Here is a 20,906-nt window from a genome sequence, read left to right as displayed (position 1 = left end):
ACTCGGAGTTGAGGGATTAACCCGAGTTTTCCCTCTCCTTTTTCCCATAGTGATAGGGAATCAAAGCCCTGTCGCAGCGTTCTGAAAGAGCAAGTTGAGCACGTCTGGTACAACAGCTCTCTAAGCGGCCATCTTGGATCCTCGAGATAAGGGAATATTAAAGTGAGGATGATAAAATAAGGGTTCTGAACAAGTGAATAAGGGTTAGGAGTTAAAAGCAGCATCAAAAAGGTGGGCTTTTACCTTAGATTTGAAGACAGCCAGAGATGAAGCTTGACGTAGCGGCTCAGGAAGTCTATTCCAGGCATATGGTGCAGCAAGATAAAAGGAACAGAGTCTGGAGTTAGCAGTGGAGAAGGGTGCAGATAAGAGAGATTTACCCAGTGAACGGAGTTCCCGAGGAGGAATGTAGGGAGAGATGAGAGTGGAGAGGTACTGAGGAGCTGCAGAGTGAATGCACTTATAGGTCAATAAGAGGAGTTTGAACTGTATGCAGAAACGGATAGGAAGCCAGTGAAATGACTTGAGGAGACGGCTAATATGAGCATACTGACATTGGTGGAATATTAGTCGTGCAGCAGAATTTTGAACAGATTGAAGAGGAGAGGGAAGGCTAAGTGGGAGACCTGTGAGAAGCAAGTTGCAATAGTCTAAGCAAGAGGTGATAAGAGTGTGGATGAGGGTTTTGGTAGTGTGCTCAGAAAGGAAAGGGCGAATTTTGCTGATATTATAGAGAAAGAAATGACAGGTTTTAGCAGTCTGTTGAATATGTGCAGAGAAGGAGAGGGATGAGTCGAAGATAACCCCAAGGTTACAAGCTGATGAGACAGGTTGGTTTAGGGGGAAAGATGAGAAGCTCAGTCTTAGTCATGTTTAGTTTCAGATTGTGCTGAGACATCCAGGCAGCAATGTCAGACAGGCAGGCTGATACTTTGGCCTGGATTTCAGCTGAGATTTCTGGTGTGGAGAGGTAGATCTGGGAGTTATCAGCGTAAAGATGATACTGAAAACCATGGGATGAGATCAGAGTACCAAGGGAAGAAGTATAGATGGAGAAAAGAAGAGGTCCCAGGACAGATCCCTGAGGTACACTAACTGACAGTGGGATAGAAGTAGAGGAGGATCCACTAGAGTATACACTAAAGGTACGCTGGGAGAGATAAGAAGAAAACCAGGAAAGAACAGTACCCTGAAATCCAAGTGAGGATAGCGTATCAAGGAGTAGGCTGTGATCAACAGTGTCAAAAGCAGCAGATAGATCGAGAAGGATGAGTATAGAATAGAGACCTTTGGATCTGGCCAGGAACAGATCACTGGAGACTTTAGCAAGCGCTGTTTCAGTTGAATGAAGGGGGCGAAAGCCAGACTGAAGTGGATCAAGAATAGCTTGAGATGAAAAAGTCAAGGCAACGGCGGTGAACAGCATGTTCAAGTATCTTGGATAGGAATGGGAGATGGGGCGATAGTTGGAAGGACAGGTAGGGTCCAATGAAGGTTTTTTTAAGGAGTGGTGTGACTACGGCATGTTTGAAGGCATCAGGAACAGTCGCAGTGGACAGTGAAAGATTGAGGATATGACAGATAAAAGGGATGACAGTAGGAGAGATAGTGTTATGGGTGGAAATAGGATCAGAGGAAAAGGTAGTTAGTTTCGAGGAGGAAAGACGATGTGTAGTTTCCACTTCAGTGATTTCAGAAAAGGAAGAAAAGGAGGCAGGGGTTGGAGGGTTGAGAGTATGGACTAAGGGAAGAAAAGGTGGAGGTGACTTGGTTGAGAATTCAAGTTTAATCTTGTGAACCTTATCATGAAAGAACTCAGCCAGAGTCTGGGGGGAAGTGAAGGGGGGGTTGGAGGTGAAAGCACTTTGAGGAGAGAGTTCAGTGTGGCAAAGAGACGTTGAGGGTTTGAGCCAAGATAATTTGTCAACTGGATGTAATAGTCCTGTTTGGCAAGTAAAAGAGCAGACTGGAAGGAGGTCAGCAAGAATTTGAAATGTATGAAGTCAGCATGGGCACGGGATTTCAGCCAAAGGCGTTCGGCAGAGAGGGCACAGGAACGTAGGTAGCGGATTCTAGAGGTCAGCCAAGGCTGGGGTTTGGTACGTTTTAAAGAACAGGGAATGGGAGGAGCGAGAGTATCCACAGCAGAGGAGAGAATAGTATTATAGGAAGAGACAGCCTCATTGACAGACTTGGAAAACATAGTGGTAGAGAAGAGATTTGAAACATTGGAGGACTGAGTAGAAGGGTCAATAGCCTGAAGATTCCTAAATGTATTGGCTAAGATTGGACAGGACTGGGGAGGAGGTTGTTTAAGTGTGAAAGTTATCAGATGATGGTCAGAGAGGGAAAGAGTTGAGGCACAGAAATTGGAGAATGAGCAGTTTGAGGAGAGGATAAGATCAAGACAGTGGCCATTCTGGTGAGTGGGGGCAGTGGAGAACAGATGAAGAAAGGGACTCATCAGGGGGTCGATATCTCCAATCTAATTTCTGTTCCTCTCCTCCCCTCCTTCCATGCCTTTCTCTTGTGCTCTGTGGAATGCCCTCTCTGTCTGTAACAAACTTTCCTACATCCATGGCCTCTTTATCTCTCGTACTCTCCATCTGCTTGCCCTAACTGAAACTTGGCTTTACCCTGAAGACTCTGCTTCAGTCGCGGCCCTCTGCTACGGAGGTTATCTTTTCTCCCATACTCCTCGCCCGGTTGGCCACGGAGGTGGTGTTGGGCTACTACTTTCACCCTTTTGTAGATTTCAACCTCTTCTTCTACCTCAGTCTCACTGTTTTTCTTCCTTCGAAGTCCACTCCATCCGTCTATTTGCTCCTCTGCCTCTCCGAGTACCAGTCATTTATCGACTCCCTGATAAGTCCCTTTCTTCCTTTCTCACTGACTTTGATGCTTGGCTTTCCTTCTTTCTTGAACCTTCATCTCCTTCCCTCATTCTTGGGGATTTTAACATTCATGCTAATGCTCGCTCTGACTCTTATGCTTCACAGTTGCTTGCTTTAACATCCTCTTTCAATCTTCAACTGTGCTCCACTGCCCCCACTCACCAGAATGGCCACTGTCTTGATCTTATCCTCTCCTCAAACTGCTCACTCTCCAGTTTCTGTGCCTCAACTCTTCCCCTTTCTGACCATCATCTGATAACTTTCACACACACACCCTCCTCCCAGGTCCACTCCGATCCACTCAGGGCTTCTGCTCTAGGTGCCATTTTCTCTTTATATTTATTTTTCTCCCAGTTACTACTTATGGTTCCAGTACACTTTTTCTTCTTGGTACTGTCCCTTCCTAATTTGTTTCTCCATCTTAAACCACTGTACACTGCAGGAACACATTGTCCACCCTCTGTATTCATCATCTCGCCATCTCTTATTTCCTCTTCCTTTTTCTCAGCTCTCAACCTTCAACATTTCCTTCCTTCCATTCATCCATCTCCTTTCTATGTGAGTACATCTCGCCTTCGTCACTGTCGTCATACCTCTCCTACTCTTCTCCTGCTCTCCGCTGGGGACATTAATCCCAATCCTGGTCCTCCACGTCAGCTATCATCCTATTTGTGCTGATTCTAGGGTGTAACTGCTCCCAAAATATCAAAGAGCATCTCCCTCTCACTCAAGGAGAAAGGGACCCCACCTATGAGGAACACACCTCCGGAAGAATACGCAACACTGGATTTACTATGGTTCAAGGTGAAACCAGAAAGTGCTCCATAAACAGCTATTAAGGTTAACAATGCAAGAAGTGACCGTGCAGGCTCTGTTAACAATCATAAGATCATCAACAAAAGCCAGTGCTTTAATTAGTGTCATGCACCATCACTCCCCACAATGTCAGGATCCCGATTTAGGACCTGAAGCAAGGGTTCAAGAAACAGGAAGCATAAGAGGACAAGGGGCACCCCTGTCTGGTCCCTCTCTGGATGACAAAAGAAGGAGTGCACTCCCCATAGTTGTGCCTGTGGACCTGTATATAGAGAGTCTGCACTGCTTGAAGAAACCAGCCCTGGATCCCCACTTTTTTGAGAACTTCAAATAAATAAGGCCAACGCACCCTGTCAAAGGCCTTCTCCGCGTCCAATCTTATGGCCAGGGACAGAATGGAGGCTTGACAATGGATCACCACCAGCAAGACCTTCTAGATATTAATGACAGATTGTCTGGTACTAAGCCCATCTGTGCACTACTTATAAGTTGAGGAAGCTCTACTGCCAAACGATTAGCTAGTACTTTAGATAGCCATTTACTGTAGTGTCCACATATAGCAGTGAAATAGGGCGGTAAGAGTCGACCTGGACGGGAGGATCCACGATGGCTTCCAGACTGGACGTGTGTGCGTGAGCTCCGGAGATTTTCTGATTTGGATTTGTGCCACGGAGCGCTCCCCTAAGAAATGGGGAAGAGAAAAGGAAAAACTGTGGCTCCTACCTCTTTGAGCGCAGTTTTGGGTCCCGCCATGTCGCAGCCCACGTTAGAAAACTTTGGTATCCGACCACCGGGACCGAGGGATCTTGCTTCTAGAACTTCCGTACCACTATCAACGGAACACAGCGCAGAGGGAGTAACTCTGAGCCCTCCGACTGGTCTGACCCCGCCACAACCCGGAAGGAAAGCGAGAGCTGAGAATGGGTCGACTGAACAGACGTCCGAAGTGGGCGATCTGTCGTTGGCGATGAGCGTTCCAGCCTTTGCTTCAACTCTAGGTATTGTTACAACGGAAGGGGGATATTTGCCCCTGGCCTTAACCGAAGAAGAGATATTCTCTGGGTTAGGAGGTGGTGTGGAAAAACCAGCAATTGTCACTATGGACACGATCTGGGAAGCCATACAAGGGGTAAATGCATCCCTCCAACGCATATTTAATTATACGCAGACTGAAAAGACAATTGAATCAAAAAACTGACCAACTAGCCACTAAAGTTGAATCCCATCAGGCTGAAATGCAAACTTTTGACTCTAATTTTAAATTAATGCAAACTACAGTGGCGACGGTCATAAGAGGGAATAAAATCCAAGCACGAAAGATGGAATATATAGAAAACCAGTATAAGAGGGCTAATCTTAGGATATTGAGTTTTCCGATTTCACCATTCATATTACCAGCAGAACTTTTAAAAAAATACTTTCTGGAAGTTCTGGACATTCCTTTAGAAAGTCACCCTTTGGTGACTAGAATGCACACTGAGCCCGCAAATAGGTGGGAAAATGTGGGATACAAATGCAATGCAATAAAATAAATAAATAAATAAAATATATTAAAAAACCTACACCAGCGACAACAGTTCCAGAAACTCCACAGGATAATCTAACTGATTTTCTAGAACGATCTGAAATTTCAGATCGAGCAACTTTACTTGTTACGTTTGCATTGGAGATGGACAAAAATTTAATTTTGCGTTCTTATTTCAGAAAAATGAATGCTATTTTCATGGGCGGGAAAATTCAAATCTTTCCTGACTTAGCTAAGGAACCTCAGACCAGGAGATGGAATTTTTGGTATATAAACCAAGAATCCTTTCCCTGGGAGGTACATTTATTCTTCAATATCCATGTAGATGTATGATTTCCTTAAGTGATGTTAAATACCTTTTTTTCTGTCCTATGAAACTACGTGATTTCATTATAGCTAAGGAGAGTATGCAAGATGTCCCTGAGATGGCATCTCCCAATTAATTGCACTGTCTAGGCTGCAGGCTCCCGACATCCTTCCAGTCTATATATGATAATTGTTAAATTCTTTTAGAAAAATGTGTTTCCTATTCTTGGATCCTCCCCATTGTGGACAAAATAATAAGGAATGTTTCATTGTATTAGAATTCTTTAAAATTTATGTTTCAAATTCTTATACATTTTGATGTATTATTATCATGATGTCAACTATTGAAAAGTCATAAAAAAAAAGAGTCGACCTGCACATTTTGGTTTACCCAGTTTTGGGATTACAGTTATCAATGCTGTGCTATCATTGATGACCTTATACAAAACATATACAACTATAAATCTAGATATACAAAAAGTCAAATTACCAGATCTTATACAAAGTCAAAAAGACGAAGTCCGTCATCAAATTTTCATTGTTTCCCCCTCCCCCTTCCAAAACCCTCTGTTATGCAATATTGTTTTATCAGTGAGGAATCCAAATACAATGAAGGCAATACGTTGCAAAAGTAAAACATAGCATTTGGAAAGCCCAGCCCAACTTTTATTCCTCCCCTCCCTACTAACCTACACCCCACCTTCAACTTAAACACAATAGTACATCCAATATTAGATCCCCCCATCTCTCCTCTAATCCCACACATTATCCTAGAGGACATTCCTTTTCCATCCACATCCCCCAGAGGGTCTGTGTCCTTATAACCCCTGGGAAGAAGAGTGGAAGTGGCGACCGATATGCCTAAATTCCTTATCTCCCTCCCTCCCCTACACTGGCAGCCAGTCAGAGAAAGTAGGCTATCAAAAGTACAAGGCAAGGCAATATTAAGGAGATTGACCTATCAGAGGCTGTTTAAGATAAGAATTCTGCTCCTCCTATTTGTTTTTAAATATTTCCATGTAACTTCCTTGAGTGTCTCCTAGTCTTTCTACTTTTGGAATGAGTAAAAAATCGATTTACTTCTACTCGTTCTACAGCACTCAGGATTTTGTAGACCTGTCATATCGCCCTTCATCAGTCTTTTTTCCAAGCTGAAGAGCCCTAACCTCTTTAGCCTTTCCTCATACGAGAGGAGTTCCATCCCCTTTATCACTTTGGTCGCGCTTCTTTTCTAATTCCGCTCTACCTTTTTTGAGATACGGTAACCAGAACTGAACACAATACTCAAGGTGCGGTCGCACCATGGAGCAATACAGAGGCATTATAGTATTTTCGGTCTTATTCACCAGCCCTTTTCTAATAATTCCTAGCATCCCGTTTGCTTTTCTGGCCGCTGCTGCACACTAAGCAGAAGATTTCAGCATATTATCTAAGATGATACCTAGATCTTTTCCTTGAGTGATGACCCCCAAGGTGGACCCTAGCATCAGGTAACTATGATTCAGATTATTCTTTCTAATGTGCATCACCTTGCATTTGTCCACATTAAATTTCATCTGCAATTTGAATGCCCAGTCTTCGAATTTCCAAAGGTCCTCCTGCAATATTTCAGTCTACATGTCTTTTAACAACCTTGAATAATTTTGTGTCATCTGCAAATTTAATCACCTCACTCGTTGTTCCGAATTCCATATCATTTATAAATATGTTAAACAGAACCAGTCACAGTACTGATCCCTGTGGCACTCCACTGTTCACCCTCCTTCATTGAGAGAAATGTCCATTTAACCCTACCCTCTGTTTTCTGTCCAATAACCAATTCCTAATCCACACCAGAATGTTGCCTCTTATCCCATGACTCTCTAATTTTCTCAGGAGTCCCTCATGAGGAACTTTATGAAAAGAATTGCATGGTAAACCATCATGAAGAAAGTGATCCTTTCCACCAGATCTGCATAAATAGGTCCATAGCGCCTTCTCTTTTCTATTAATGCTGTCGAAAAATCCTGGAATAGGTGCATAGGAGAATCATCATACTGAAGAGCACCCTTGTAAGCTGGCATAGCCGAAGAATATCAACCTTGTGCTGGTACTAATGAGACTTCGTTATAATCACACATGGTTTTACATCCGCCGGTTTACAATGGCCTATTCTGTGGGCATGATCTAGGCGCACCAATACCAGAGAAAATTTCAACGTAATTTCTCTATACATACGATTCAGAACTACTAACACTAGACACCTACAAGTAGTCCAGAATACAGCCATTAAACTTATCAGTGGCAAAAAGAAATTTGATCATGTCATACCTCTACTGAAAGCAGCCCACTGGCTCCCTCTTCCCCACTGTTTCATCTACAAATCTTGCTCTTGGTTTTAAAAATCCATCAGTCAGGTGAACCAGTCTACCTTTCCTGTTTGTTAACCTCTTACATAAACACAAAAATCTTATGATCAAACTCCCAAAACCTAATTATCCCATGCTTCTGAGAAGTTATCCATCAATACACCAGAAAGGCCATCTTTTCAGTCGAAGCTCCTGGGTATTGGAACAAGTTGCCCCAGTCCCTTCGCCAAGAAACATCCCTTCAGAATTATAAAACTAATCTTAATACATTCCTTTCTTAGGATGTGTACTCCTTATTCTGCTTTGGGTACTACAGAAATGGGTCCTGTGGGACCCATCTAACCAGTCTCAGCCTTCTTTCCTTTTGCCCCCTCTACTTTCCTATATGCAATTATAGTTCCACCCCTCTCTTCTTCTCCTAATACTTTCTCTCCTTCTTACTTAGTATTTTTAGTCTGTAAGCCCCTCAGACATCTCCTTGATGGACAGGGTAGCAAATTTTGAAATAAACTTAAAACTTGATAAAGAGTCTTGAGTAATGGACGCAGACATTGAGATTCTTGGGTCATTGAACCAGAAAATCGTCAGATAATCATTTAGGTCCTTTTCCAAAACTTTGAGTTCTGTTACTGTGTTTTTATTTAATTGCAAAGTTTTATATAACAATGAAGCTCAATAAGAAAGATAACATTTTTAAAATAAAGGTATCAAGTATACATTCACTGGTAAAACTGGTATACTTCTTCATAAATTTCTTAATAGAATGTTGTAGTTGAAACCAAGGGAATAACAGAACCAGATAAATGACATTCTTCTTGGAGCAAGAGATTTACTTTTTGAGAGAAGAGGACATTTCTCTGGTAAGTGAACACTATTTTGCTTTGTGCTTTGGGAACGTAATTGGGGTTTAAAGGAGGAATTGTAGGTTAGTGATAGGCAGAATAAAAATATAAAAAAAGCAAATTTTATCAACTAATCTCCATAGTCTTTTCCCCTTAGTTTTAAAACTTGAACTTTGTACCACAGCATTAACAGATAGCCTCTAGCAGCCACAGGATCTAATTTTTTTTATTTTCTTATACCAGAGAACTGTGGCTATTTCTTACCAGATGAAGTGGTGGAGCTATTTGCTGAAGACATTGTATTAACTCTTCCTTTTCGCTTGGAGGATACGACACACACATGATCAGAAGATTCACTAAGGGTGCTGTTGTTGCTGGAGGTGCTGGCACTGCATTTACTATTCTGAACACATGCAGTTCTACTTGAAGTGGATTTGTCAAAACCACTTTCCAGCCGTAGTTCAACTTTTGCCTGAGATTTGAATTCTTTCTGCTTCACATTTTTGACCAAACTATGAGGAGAAACAAACGCATTAATACAGTTTAAGATGAGAAAAAAAACATTAAAATGTTCTTGAGGATTATTATAAATAAATCTCTTCACTCAAGCCTCTCAGTACTTTTCCTGGTTTCTGAAAGGGTTTCACATACTTAATGTTTACTCCCACAACCAAGTGACTAAGTATAATACCATGGAACCCAGCATAAAAGCAAGTCCTTCAATTTATCCCACTCCAGTTCATTCTTATATAAAATACAAATGAAAACTACTCTGATTTAGACATGGCACCACAATTAGAGCTCCCATCTTAACTTTTTAAAACACCACCAACCAAATTCTGCCTACTTTAATTCTACAGCTTTTAATAGAACTTCCAGATTAACTGTGTACCCGCTGGTGGACAGGAATAGATAATCACTACAGTATGCACTTGTCAAAGATTCCTAAATTTGTATCTTGGCCAAATTATATAGATATATAAGTTAAAACAAAATGAGCATCTTTCTATACCACCAAAAATAAGAACAGGGAGGGTGATATCTCCAAATTGATTTTGTACATATCTTTACAGAAAAACCTTGTAAGCCATTGCATGCTGGTTACAATCTCAAATTTACTACTATGTTCATGTTAGCATTATGTGGAATAAATCACAAAAGTGGAGGGATGTAAAACACTACAATCTATCAACCAGGAAAAGAAGTAGTGTAGCCAACACAACTCTTCCAAAGATCAAGGAGACGTTGTCAAACAAAAAGGTCTTTATTGAATCAAGGACCTGACACAGCATCGTGTTTCAGCTACATGCCTGTCTCAGGAGTCTTTGCTGATGGTACCAAAATGAATCTTGTCACAATACAAAAAACAGCCTTGAAAAAGACGCCAAATATATCAGCAAGGGACAACAAAAATAAGCATAGTGATCATGATATATTTGGCATCTTTTTCAGACTGCTTTCATATGCTGTTTTTTGTATTTTGACAAGATTCATTTTGATACCATCAGCAAAGACTCCTGAGGCAGGCACGTGGCCGAAACATGGGTGCAGTGTTAATTCCTTGATTCACTAAAGACCATTTTGATTGACATTGTTTCCTTGGTCTTTGGAAGAGTTGTGTTGGCTACACTACTTCTTTTCCTTGTCATGTTAGCATTGTGACAGTGAACTTTCTTCTGGAGCTCACACAGTGTAAGTAATATATCAAGATACGCTTAGACGTTTGCTAATCAAGCCAGTGGTGTCCAACACAATTGGGACTAATTCTGCATCTTTCTGCCTTATTTTCTTGGTTTCACTGCATTTTGATAGTTGATTGTAAAGGGTAAACACTTAAGTCTACCAGAAAGTGCAGTCACTCACCTGTAGCAGGTATTCTCCAAGGACAGCAAGACTAGTATTCTCACATATGGGAGACGTCCCTCAAAGGAGTCCTGGTGCTGACACTACCCAGTGTTCCTGTATCTTTAACAAGCCTCTGGCAGGTCCACACTGCATATGCACAAGTGCCTTCCCACCATCTTGTGTCGTTCAGAATCCTCAGTTTGGACAAAAAGCATACAAAATTCAACTCCTAGGAGAGGTGGGAGGGTATGAAAGAATGTGTCCTGTTGTCCTCGAAGAACACCTGCTACAGGTGAGTAACTTCGCTTAGGAGCTAGGGATTCCCACCTGTGAGAAACACAGTCCTGCTTGTCCTTGGAGTTCTCACAGGTGGGAATCCCTAGCTTCCAGGCTCACCAAAAACTGGGGTTTGCAACAGTATGCCCAACCAGAACCAATACCACTAACAAAATAAACAGGTCTGTTGTGAAGGTGCAGGTTGGAACAGAAAAGAATGGGCCTATGAGGATGGAGTTGGATTCTAGATGCCAAATTCTGTTGGATTGTCTGGGCTGTTGCATCGGGTATGCTGCTCAAAATAATGAGATGTTAATGTGTGTAGTGAAGACCATGTTGCAGCTCTGCAAATCACCTCCATGGAGAATGATCTCCATGATATGATCCTCAAGTCAGCCCAGCCTGGGCGTAAGTAAAAGAGATGCAGTCTGCCAGCCAGTTTACCAATGGCTGTCCCCATCCTGTTTGGATCAAGAGAAATAAAAATTTGGGTGGACTGCCTATTGACTTTATTCTGCTCCAAATAGAAGGCCAAGGCTCACTTGCAGTCCAATGTATGAAGTGCACTTTCGCCAGGATGGGAGTGAGGTTTTTGAAGAATGTTGGCAGGACGACTGACTGGCTAAGATGGAACTCTGACACCACCTTAGGAAGAAAATATGCATGTGAAAAACTTCTCTTTTGATGAAATCTTTTGATCTGCTACTATGGCCTGAAGTTCACTCACCTTGCGAGCTGACGTGATTGCCACCAAAAACGAGACCTTCCAGGTTAAGTACTTCAGATGACAGGATTCATGAGGCTCAAAAGTAGCTTTCATCAGCTGAGTGAGGACAATGATGAGATCCCCTGACGCTGCAGGTGGTTTGATAAGGGGCTTTGTCAACAGCAAACCTCTGATAAAGTAAGTACTTAGAGGCTGTACAGAGATGAGCTTACCTCCTACCCAGTGACAAGCACCAACTGCACTGCAGAGAACCCTTACAGAGTTTTAAACCCAGTGTCAGAGGTTTCACAGGTATTCAAGCAGGTTCTGTGTAGGGCAGGTGAGAGGATCTAGGGTTTTGCCCTCACACCAAACAGCAAACCTCCTTCTTTTAAAAAGTATTAACACTCTCAGTGGAATCTTTCCTGGAAGTCAGCAGGATCCTGGTGACACCCTCAGACAGCTGTAGAAATGGAAATTCTATGCTCAACATCCAAGTTATGAGGGCCAGGGACTGGAGGCTGGGTTGCAGAAGAGACTATTTGTTATGTCTGATGAGGGTTGGAAAGCAGTCCAGTCTCTATTGTTTTTCAGAGGACCAACTCCAGAAGAAGAGGAAACTATACGTGCCTTGGCCAGTAGGGCACGATGAGGATCATGGTTCTACAGTCCTGCTCGAGTTTCAACAAAGGTCTTTCCCTATGAAATAGACAGGAAGATATGCACACAGAAGACCCCCCCCCCCCCAAATCTTGGAGGAAGACATCCAATGCTAGCCTATCATGTCACCTGAGCCCTTGTTGAGATGAATGCAAAGAGATCCACCAAGAGGAATACCCCACTCTCGAACATCTTGCGGGCAACTTCCATGCTAAGAGACCACTCTTGCGGTTGCATTACCCTGCTCAGCCTGTCTGCCAGACTGTTCTTTCCCCATTATTTGGCTTATTGCACCATGCCATGACTGTTGGCCCACTGCCATGTCCCAACTGCTTCCCGACACAAGGGGTAGGATTCCGTACCTCTTTGCATGTTGACACGGTATATGACAACCTGGTTGTCTGTCTGAATGAGAACAATTGGGTTAAGCAGCCAATCCATGAGTCTTTAGAGCATCCTAGATTGCTTGTAACTCCAGGTGGTTAATGTGAAGCTCAGTCTCCTGAGCAGACGAGGTCCTCTGGGTATGAAGCCCGTCTACATGAACTCTCCACCCCAGAGTGGATGCATCTGTTGTCAACTTTCTGTGGCAAAGGAATTTTGAATAGAAGTCCCAGGGTCAAACTGATTAGAAACATCCACTAGAGGAGTGATTGAATAAATACCTGAATACAATATGTAAGCCGCATTGAGCCTGCCATGAGTGGGAAAGCGCGGGGTACAAATGTAACAAAAATAAAATAAAATAAACTCTGAGTTAACTGTGATGACACCTAGAAGGTTCCCTGTGGCCTGACACCACTGGGAAGCAAGTGTACACTGGGCATCTCTCAAGTGGAGGCAAGCCATGGGAGTGACATGCACTGGAGGCCATGCGGCCCATCAACCTCAACATCTGCTGAGCTGTGACCTGCTGGCTGCTTTGAACCCGAGTGATGATGGCAACGACTGAGTTTGCACTGATCTGGAAGAACTCCAATGTACTCCAATTGTTGTAACGGGAGCAGATGGGGTAGTTGACAACAAACCCTAGTAACTTCAGTACTCGAATAGTTCTCTGCACAGACTTCTGAGAACCTTCCATCGACGAGCACTTTATCAACCAATCGTCAAGTAGGGAAACATGTGGACTCCCAGTCTAAATAATGATGTTGCGAATACAGCAAGGCATTTTTGCAAGTATTCTAGGAGTGGACATGAGGCCAAACAGCAGGACGCAATACTGGTAGTGGTGTTGTCCCACTTCCTGTCACTTGGACATTTCTGAATTTATGTGGATGTGTGGACAAACAAGCGGTTGTGTTTTGGCTTGGTCTGTGCTGTGGCCAGGCTTAGTGTGAGTCTGTCATCTAAAACACATTCCCCACCCCGTCACTTTTCTCCCCGTCTCTCTCCCTGTGATAGGCACTGAAGTAATCTTGCCAGAAATTAAGATAAATGCTTAACCTAGGAATCTGACCACTTTTGCAAACAAATAAGACAACAGTCCTAGCACTTTGTTTTGTGTTACATTTTGGTCTAATACTTCTATCCACTCTTTGCATCACTGTGCATAAACAATTATACTTGGGTGTTCTTTGTCAGCAAGGTTCCTCTCTGGAAATTTGTTCCCTCTTTTTTTCTTTTCTTCCTAGCAAAGTTAGTAAAGCGAATGCTACATACCTGTAGAAGGTATTCTCCGAGGACAGCAGGCTGATTGTTCTCACTGATGGGTGACGTCCACGGCAGCCCCTCCAATCGGAACACTTTACTAGCAAAAGCCTTTGCTAGTCCTCGTGCGCCGATGCACACCGCGCATGCGCAGCCGTCTTCCCGCCCGAACCAGCTCGTGTTCGTCAGTCCCATATGTAGCAAGACAAAGACCAGGGAAGACACAACTCCAAAGGGGAGGAGGGAGGGTTTGTGAGAACAATCAGCCTGCTGTCCTCGGAGAATACCTTCTACAGGTATGTAGCATTCGCTTTCTCCGAGGACAAGCAGGCTGCTTGTTCTCACTGATGGGGTATCCCTAGCCCCCAGGCTCACTCAAAATAACAAACATGGTCAATTGGGCCTCGCAACGGCGAGGACATAACTGAGATTGACCTAACAATTTTTCCAACTAACTGAGAGTGTAGCCTGGAACAGAATAAACATGGGCCTAGGGGGGTGGAGTTGGATTCTAAACCCCGAACAGATTCTGAAGCACTGACTGCCCGAACCGACTGTCGCGTTGGGTATACTGCTGCAGGCAGTAATGAGATGTGAATGTGTGGACAGATGACCACGTCGCAGCTTTGCAAATCTCTTCAATAGTGGCTGACTTCAAGTGGGCCACCGACGCTGCCATGGCTCTAACATTATGAGCCGTGACATGACCCTCAAGAGCCAGCCCAGCCTGGGCGTAAGTGAAGGAAATGCAATCTGCTAGCCAATTGGATATGGTGCGTTTCCCCACAGCCATTCCCCTCCTGTTGGGATCAAAAGAAACAAACAATTGGGCGGACTGTCTGTTGGGCTGTGTCCGCTCCAGATAGAAGGCCAATGCTCTTTTGCAGTCCAATGTGTGCAGCTGACGTTCAGCAGGGCAGGAATGAGGACGGGGAAAGAATGTTGGCAAGACAATTGACTGGTTCAGATGGAACTCAGACACAACCATTGGCAAGAACTTAGGGTGAGTGCGGAGGACTACTCTGTTATGATGAAATTTGGTGTAAGGGGCCTGGGCTACCAGGGCCTGAAGCTCACTGACTCTACGAGCTGAAGTAACTGCCACCAAGAAAATGACCTTCCAGGTCAAGTACTTCAGATGGCAGAAGTTCAGTGGCTCAAAAGGAGGTTTCATCAGCTGGGTGAGAACGACATTGAGATCCCATGACACTGTAGGAGGTTTGACGGGGGGCTTTGACAAAAGCAAACCTCTCATGAAGCGAACAACTAAAGGCTGTCCTGAGATCGGCTTACCTTCCACACGGTAATGGTATGCACTAATTGCGCTAAGGTGAACCCTTACAGAGTTGGTCTTGAGACCAGACTCAGACAAGTGCAGAAGGTATTCAAGCAGGGTCTGTGTAGGACAAGAGCGAGGATCTAGGGCCTTGCTGTCACACCAGACGGCAAACCTCCTCCATAGAAAGAAGTAACTCCTTTTAGTGGAATCTTTTCTGGAAGCAAGCAAGATGCGGGAGACACCCTCTGACAGACCCAAAGAGGCAAAGTCTACGCTCTCAACATCCAGGCCGTGAGAGCCAGAGACTGGAGGTTGGGATGCAGAAGTGCCCCTTCGTCCTGTGTGATGAGGGTCGGAAAACACTCCAATCTCCACGGTTCTTCGGAGGACAACTCCAGAAGAAGAGGGAACCAGATCTGACGTGGCCAAAAGGGAGCAATCAGAATCATGGTGCCCCGGTCTCCCTTGAGTTTCAACAAAGTCTTCCCCACCAGAGGTATGGGAGGATAAGCATACAGCAGACCTTCCCCCCAGTCCAGGAGGAAGGCATCCGATGCCAGTCTGCCGGGGGTCTGAAGTCTGGAACAGAACTGAGGGACCTTGTGGTTGGCTTGAGATGCAAAGAGATCTACCAAGGGGGTGCCCCACACCTGGAAGATCTGGCGCACTATACTCTGGAGTTGAGCGACCACTCGTGAGGTTGCATAATCCTGCTCAACCTGTTGGCCAGACTGTTGTTTACACCTGCCAGATATGTGGCTTGGAGCACCATGCCGTGACGGCGAGCCCACAGCCACATGCTGACGGCTTCGTGACACAGGGGGAGAGATCCAGTGCCCCCCTGCTTGTTGATGTAATACATAGCAACCTGGTTGTCTGTCTGAATTTGGATAATTTGATGGGACAGCCGATCTCTGAAAGCCTTCAGAGCGTTCCAGACCGCTCGTAACTCCAGGAGATTGATCTGCAGATCGCGTTCCTGGAGGGACCAACTTCCTTGGGTGTGAAGCCCATCGACATGAGCTCCCCACCCCAGGAGAGACGCATCCGTAGTCAGCACTTTTTGTGGCTGAGGAATTTGGAAAGGACGTCCCAGAGTCAAATTGGACCAAATCGTCCACCAATACAGGGATTTGAGAAAACTCGTGGACAGGTGGATCACGTCCTCTAGATCCCCAGCAGCCTGAAACCACTGGGAAGCTAGGGTCCATTGAGCAGATCGCATGTGAAGGCGGGCCATGGGAGTCACATGAACTGTGGAGGCCATGTGGCCCAACAATCTCAACATCTGCCGAGCTGTGATCTGCTGGGACGCTCGCACCCGTGAGACGAGGGACAACAAGTTGTTGGCTCTCGCCTCTGGGAGATAGGCACGAGCCGTCCGAGAGTCCAGAAGAGCTCCTATGAATTCGAGTCTCTGCACTGGGAGAAGATGGGACTTTGGATAATTTATCACAAACCCTAGTAGCTCCAGGAGGCGAATAGTCATCTGCATGGACTGTAGAGCTCCTGCCTCGGATGTGTTCTTCACCAGCCAATCGTCGAGATAGGGGAACACGTGCACTCCCAGCCTGCGAAGCGCCGCTGCTACTACAGCCAAGCACTTGGTGAACACTCTGGGTGCAGAGGCGAGCCCAAAGGGTAGCACACAGTACTGGAAGTGACGTGTGCCCAGCTGAAATCGCAGATACTGTCTGTGAGCTGGCAGTATCGGGATGTGCGTGTAGGCGTCCTTCAAGTCCAGAGAGCATAGCCAGTCGTTTTCCTGAATCATGGGAAGAAGGGTGCCCAGGGAAAGCATCCTGAACTTTTCCTTGACCAGATATTTGTACAGGGCCCTTAGGTCTAGGATGGGACGCATCCCCCCTGTTTTCTTTTCCACAAGGAAGTATCTGGAATAGAATCCCAGCCCTTCTTGCCCGGATGGCACGGGCTCGACCGCATTGGCGCTGAGAAGGGCGGAGAGTTCCTCTGCAAGTACCTGCTTGTGCTGGAAGCTGTAGGATTGAGCTCCCGGTGGGCAATTTGGAGGTTTGGAGGCCAAATTGAGGGTGTATCCTTGCCGGACTATTTAAAGAACCCACCGGTCAGAGGTTATAAGAGGCCACCTTTGGTGAAAAACCTTCAACCTCCCCCCGACCGGCAGATCGCCTGGCACTGACACGTTGATGTCGGCTATGCTCTGCTGGAGCCAGTCAAAAGCTCGCCCCTTGCTTTTGCTTGGGCGCCGAGGCGCCTTGCTGAGGCGCATGCTGCTGACGAGAGCGCGCGCGCTGGGGCTTAGCCTGGGCCGCAGGCTGTCGAGAAGGAGGATTGTACCTACGCTTACCAGAAGAGTAGGGAACAGTCTTCCTTCCCCCATAAAAACGTCTACCTGAAGAGGTAGATGCTGAAGGCTGCCGGCGGGAGAACTTGTCGAAAGCGGTATCCCGCTGGTGGAGCTGCTCTACCACCTGTTTGACTTTTTCTCCAAAAATATTGTCCGCTCGGCAAGGGGAGTCCGCAATCCGCTGCTGGATCCTATTCTCCAGGTCGGAGGCACCCAGCCATGAGAGTCTGCGCATCACCACACCTTGAGCAGTGGCCCTGGACGCAACATCAAAGGTATCATATACCCCTCTGGCCAGGAATTTTCTGCACGCCTTCAGCTGCCTGACCACCTCCTGAAATGGCTTGGCTTGCTCAGGAGGGAGTTTGTCCACCAAGCCCGCCAACTGCCGCACATTGTTCCGCATATGTATGCTCGTGTAGAGCTGGTAAGACTGGATTTTGGCCACGAGCATAGAAGAATGGTAGACCTTCCTCCCAAAGGAGTCTAAGGTTCTAGAGTCCTTGCCCGGGGGCGCCGAAGCATGCTGCCTAGAACTCTTAGCCTTCTTTAGGGCCAGATCCGCAACTGAGTGCGCATCAGCTCTGGGTCCCCATGGATCCGGTACTGGGACTCGATCTTCTTGGGAATGTGGGGATTAGTTAGAGGCTTGGTCCAGTTCGCCAGCAATGTCTTTTTTAGGACATGATGCATGGGTACTGTGGACGCATCCTTAGGTGGAGAAGGATAGTCCAGGAGCTCAAACATTTCAGCCCTGGGCTCGTCCTCCACAACCACCGGGAAGGGGATGGCCGTAGACATCTCCCGGACAAAGGCCGCAAAAGACAGAGTCTCGGGAGGAGAAAGCTGCCTTTCAGGGGAGGGAGTGGGATCGGAAAGAAGGCCATCAGACTCCTCGTCAGAGAAATATCTAATGTCCTCCTCCTCCTCCCACGAGGCCTCACCATCGGTATCAGACACAAGTTCATGAACCTGTGTCTGAAGCCGTGCCCGACTCCATGGAAACACGGCCACGGTGGGAGCGTCGAGAGGTAGACTCCCTCGCCCGCACCGGCGAAGCTCCCTCCGCCGACGTCGTCGGGGAGCCTTCATGGGAGGCGACCGCAGTCGGTACCGCAAGCGGCACCGATGTCCGAGACCTCACCCCGGGCAAGGGGTCAGCCGGCGCCTCACTCGACGGTACCGGTGGCGCAAGCACCCCCGGTACCGGAGGGGAGGGGCGCAACAGCTCTCCCAGGATCTCTGGGAGAACGGCCCGGAGACTCTCGTGCAGAGCGGCTGTGGAGAAAGACATGGAAGCAGATGCAGGTGTCGAAGTCAGAGTCTGTTCCGGGCGTGGAGGCTGTTCCGGGCTGTCCAAGGTGGAGCGCATCGACACCTCCTGAACAGAGAGTAAGCGGTCCTCCCGGTGCCGATGCCTACTGGGTGCCGACTTCCTCGGCGACCCAGAGCTCTCGGTACCGATGCGGGAAGGAGACCGGTGTCAATGCTTCTTTGATTTTTTCAAACGAAGCATGTCACCGGAGCTTCCCGGTACCAATGAGGAGGACGTAGAATCCAGCCGTCGCTTCCTCGGGGCCGAGGCCGAAGAAGGTCGGTCTCGGGGGGGCTGTACCGCAGGAGCCCTCAGGGTAGGGGGAGACCCACCCGAAGGCTCACCGCCACCAGCAGGGGAATGGACAACCCTCACCTGCACTCTAGTCGAAGCACCACCATCCGACGACATCAGCACTAGTGGAGGTCCCGGTACCACCGACGTCGACGCAGCCTTCCGATGCCTCAGTACCGGTGCAGAGGGTCGATGCCTCGATGTAGTCGATGCAGCCGATGCTGAGATCGAAGGTCTTGGAGCTGTCGACGCCGATGCACTCGATGCCCCCGGTGCTGTTGCCGACGAAGAGCCCGAGAACAGAACGTTCCACTGGGCCAATCTCGCTACCTGAGTCCTTTTCTGTAAAAGGGCACAAAGACTACAGGCCTGCGGGCGGTGCCCAGCCCCCAGACACGACGCGTGCCTATCAGTGAGCGAGATTACCCGGGCGCACTGGGTGCACTTCTTGAAGCCGCTGGAAAACTTCGATGACATGGGCGGAAAAATCACGCCGGCGAAATCAAAACTCGCAATGACGAAATAGGCACCAAAAATAGGGAGAAAAAAAAACCAAACCGAGGCCTCAAAAAGGCCTACCCCGAAAGCGAAAGGAAACTTACGCGGGGCAAAAGCTGGAAACATGGGAAAGGGGTAAAGACCGTAAAGGTCCTTTTCTCTCTCTTTTTTTTTTTTCTTCGAAAAAACGCGAAGACGCGTGAGGGTCAACTTGAGAGGCGCGAAACGGCGCAAATACACGACCGTCCCGAGCGCGGACAAAAGAAGACTGACGAACACGAGCCAGTTCGGGCGGGAAGACGGCCGCGCACGAGCGGTGTGCATCGGCGCGCGAGGACTAGCAAAGGCCTTTGCTAGTAAAGTGTTCCGATTGGAGGGGCTGCCGTGGACGTCACCCATCAGTGAGAACAAGCAGCCTGCTTGTCCTCGGAGAATGTGTTTTCTCTTTCCCTCTATAATCTTGCTACGTTTCTCCTGTGTTTAAAGCCCTGCCGGGGCACAGGTGCAACTTATTAGTTAGGCAGTGTAAACAGAGAAGAAACTGCTTGCTTCTGTTTTTCTTCTTCCCTACTGCCATAAGTACATAAGTATTGACGTACTGGGACAGACCGAAGGTCTATCAAGCCCAGGTCAATCCAGGTCACAAGTACCTGGCAAGAACCCAAAACAGTACAATACATTTTATGTTGCTTATCCTAGAAATAAGCAGTGGATTTTCCCCAAAGTCCATTTTAATAATGGACTATAGACTTTTCTTTTAGGAAGCTATCCAAACCTTTTCTAAACCCCGCTAGCTAACTGCTTTTACTACATTCTCTGGCAACAAATTCCAGAGTTTAATTACACGTTGAGTGAAGAAATATTTTCTCCGATTTGTTTTAAATGTACTACTTTGTAGCTTCATTTTGTACCCCTAGTCCTAGTATTTTTGGAAAGAGCAAACAAGCGATTCATGTCTACCCGTTCCACTCCACTCATTATTTTATAGATCTCTATCATATCTCCCTTCAGCCATCTTTTCTCCAAGCTGAAGAGCCCAAGCCGTTTCAGCCTTTCCTCATAGGGAGGTTGTCCCATCCCCTTTATCATTTTTGTCGCCCTTCGCTGTACCTTTTCTAATTCCACTATATCTTTTTTTGAGATGCAGCAACCAGAATTGAACACAGTTTTCAAGGTGCGGTCACACCATAGAGTGATACAAAAGGCATTATAACATCCTTATTTTTAATTTTCCATTCCAATCCTAATAATACTTAACATTCTATATGCTTTCTTTGCTGCCCCAGCACACTGAGCAGAGGGTTCAAATGAACATCAACAATG

General features: G+C 46.3%; 1 protein-coding gene across 1 annotated transcript in view; it reads right to left on the bottom strand.

Moving 5' to 3' along the window:
- BRWD1 (bromodomain and WD repeat domain containing 1) overlaps positions 1-20,906 on the bottom strand; it is a 523,732-nt gene that overhangs the window by 27,968 nt on the left and 474,858 nt on the right. Inside the window, exon 38 of the mRNA XM_030203838.1 lies at positions 8,996-9,243. Within this exon, the coding sequence (XP_030059698.1) occupies positions 8,996-9,243 (248 nt within the window). The remainder of the gene's footprint in view (positions 1-8,995; positions 9,244-20,906) is intronic.

The sequence above is a fragment of the Microcaecilia unicolor genome, chromosome 5 (genome assembly GCF_901765095.1).
Source record: "Microcaecilia unicolor chromosome 5, aMicUni1.1, whole genome shotgun sequence".
Lineage (NCBI taxonomy): Eukaryota > Metazoa > Chordata > Amphibia > Gymnophiona > Siphonopidae > Microcaecilia > Microcaecilia unicolor.
This window is presented reverse-complemented; position numbering and strand designations above follow the sequence as displayed.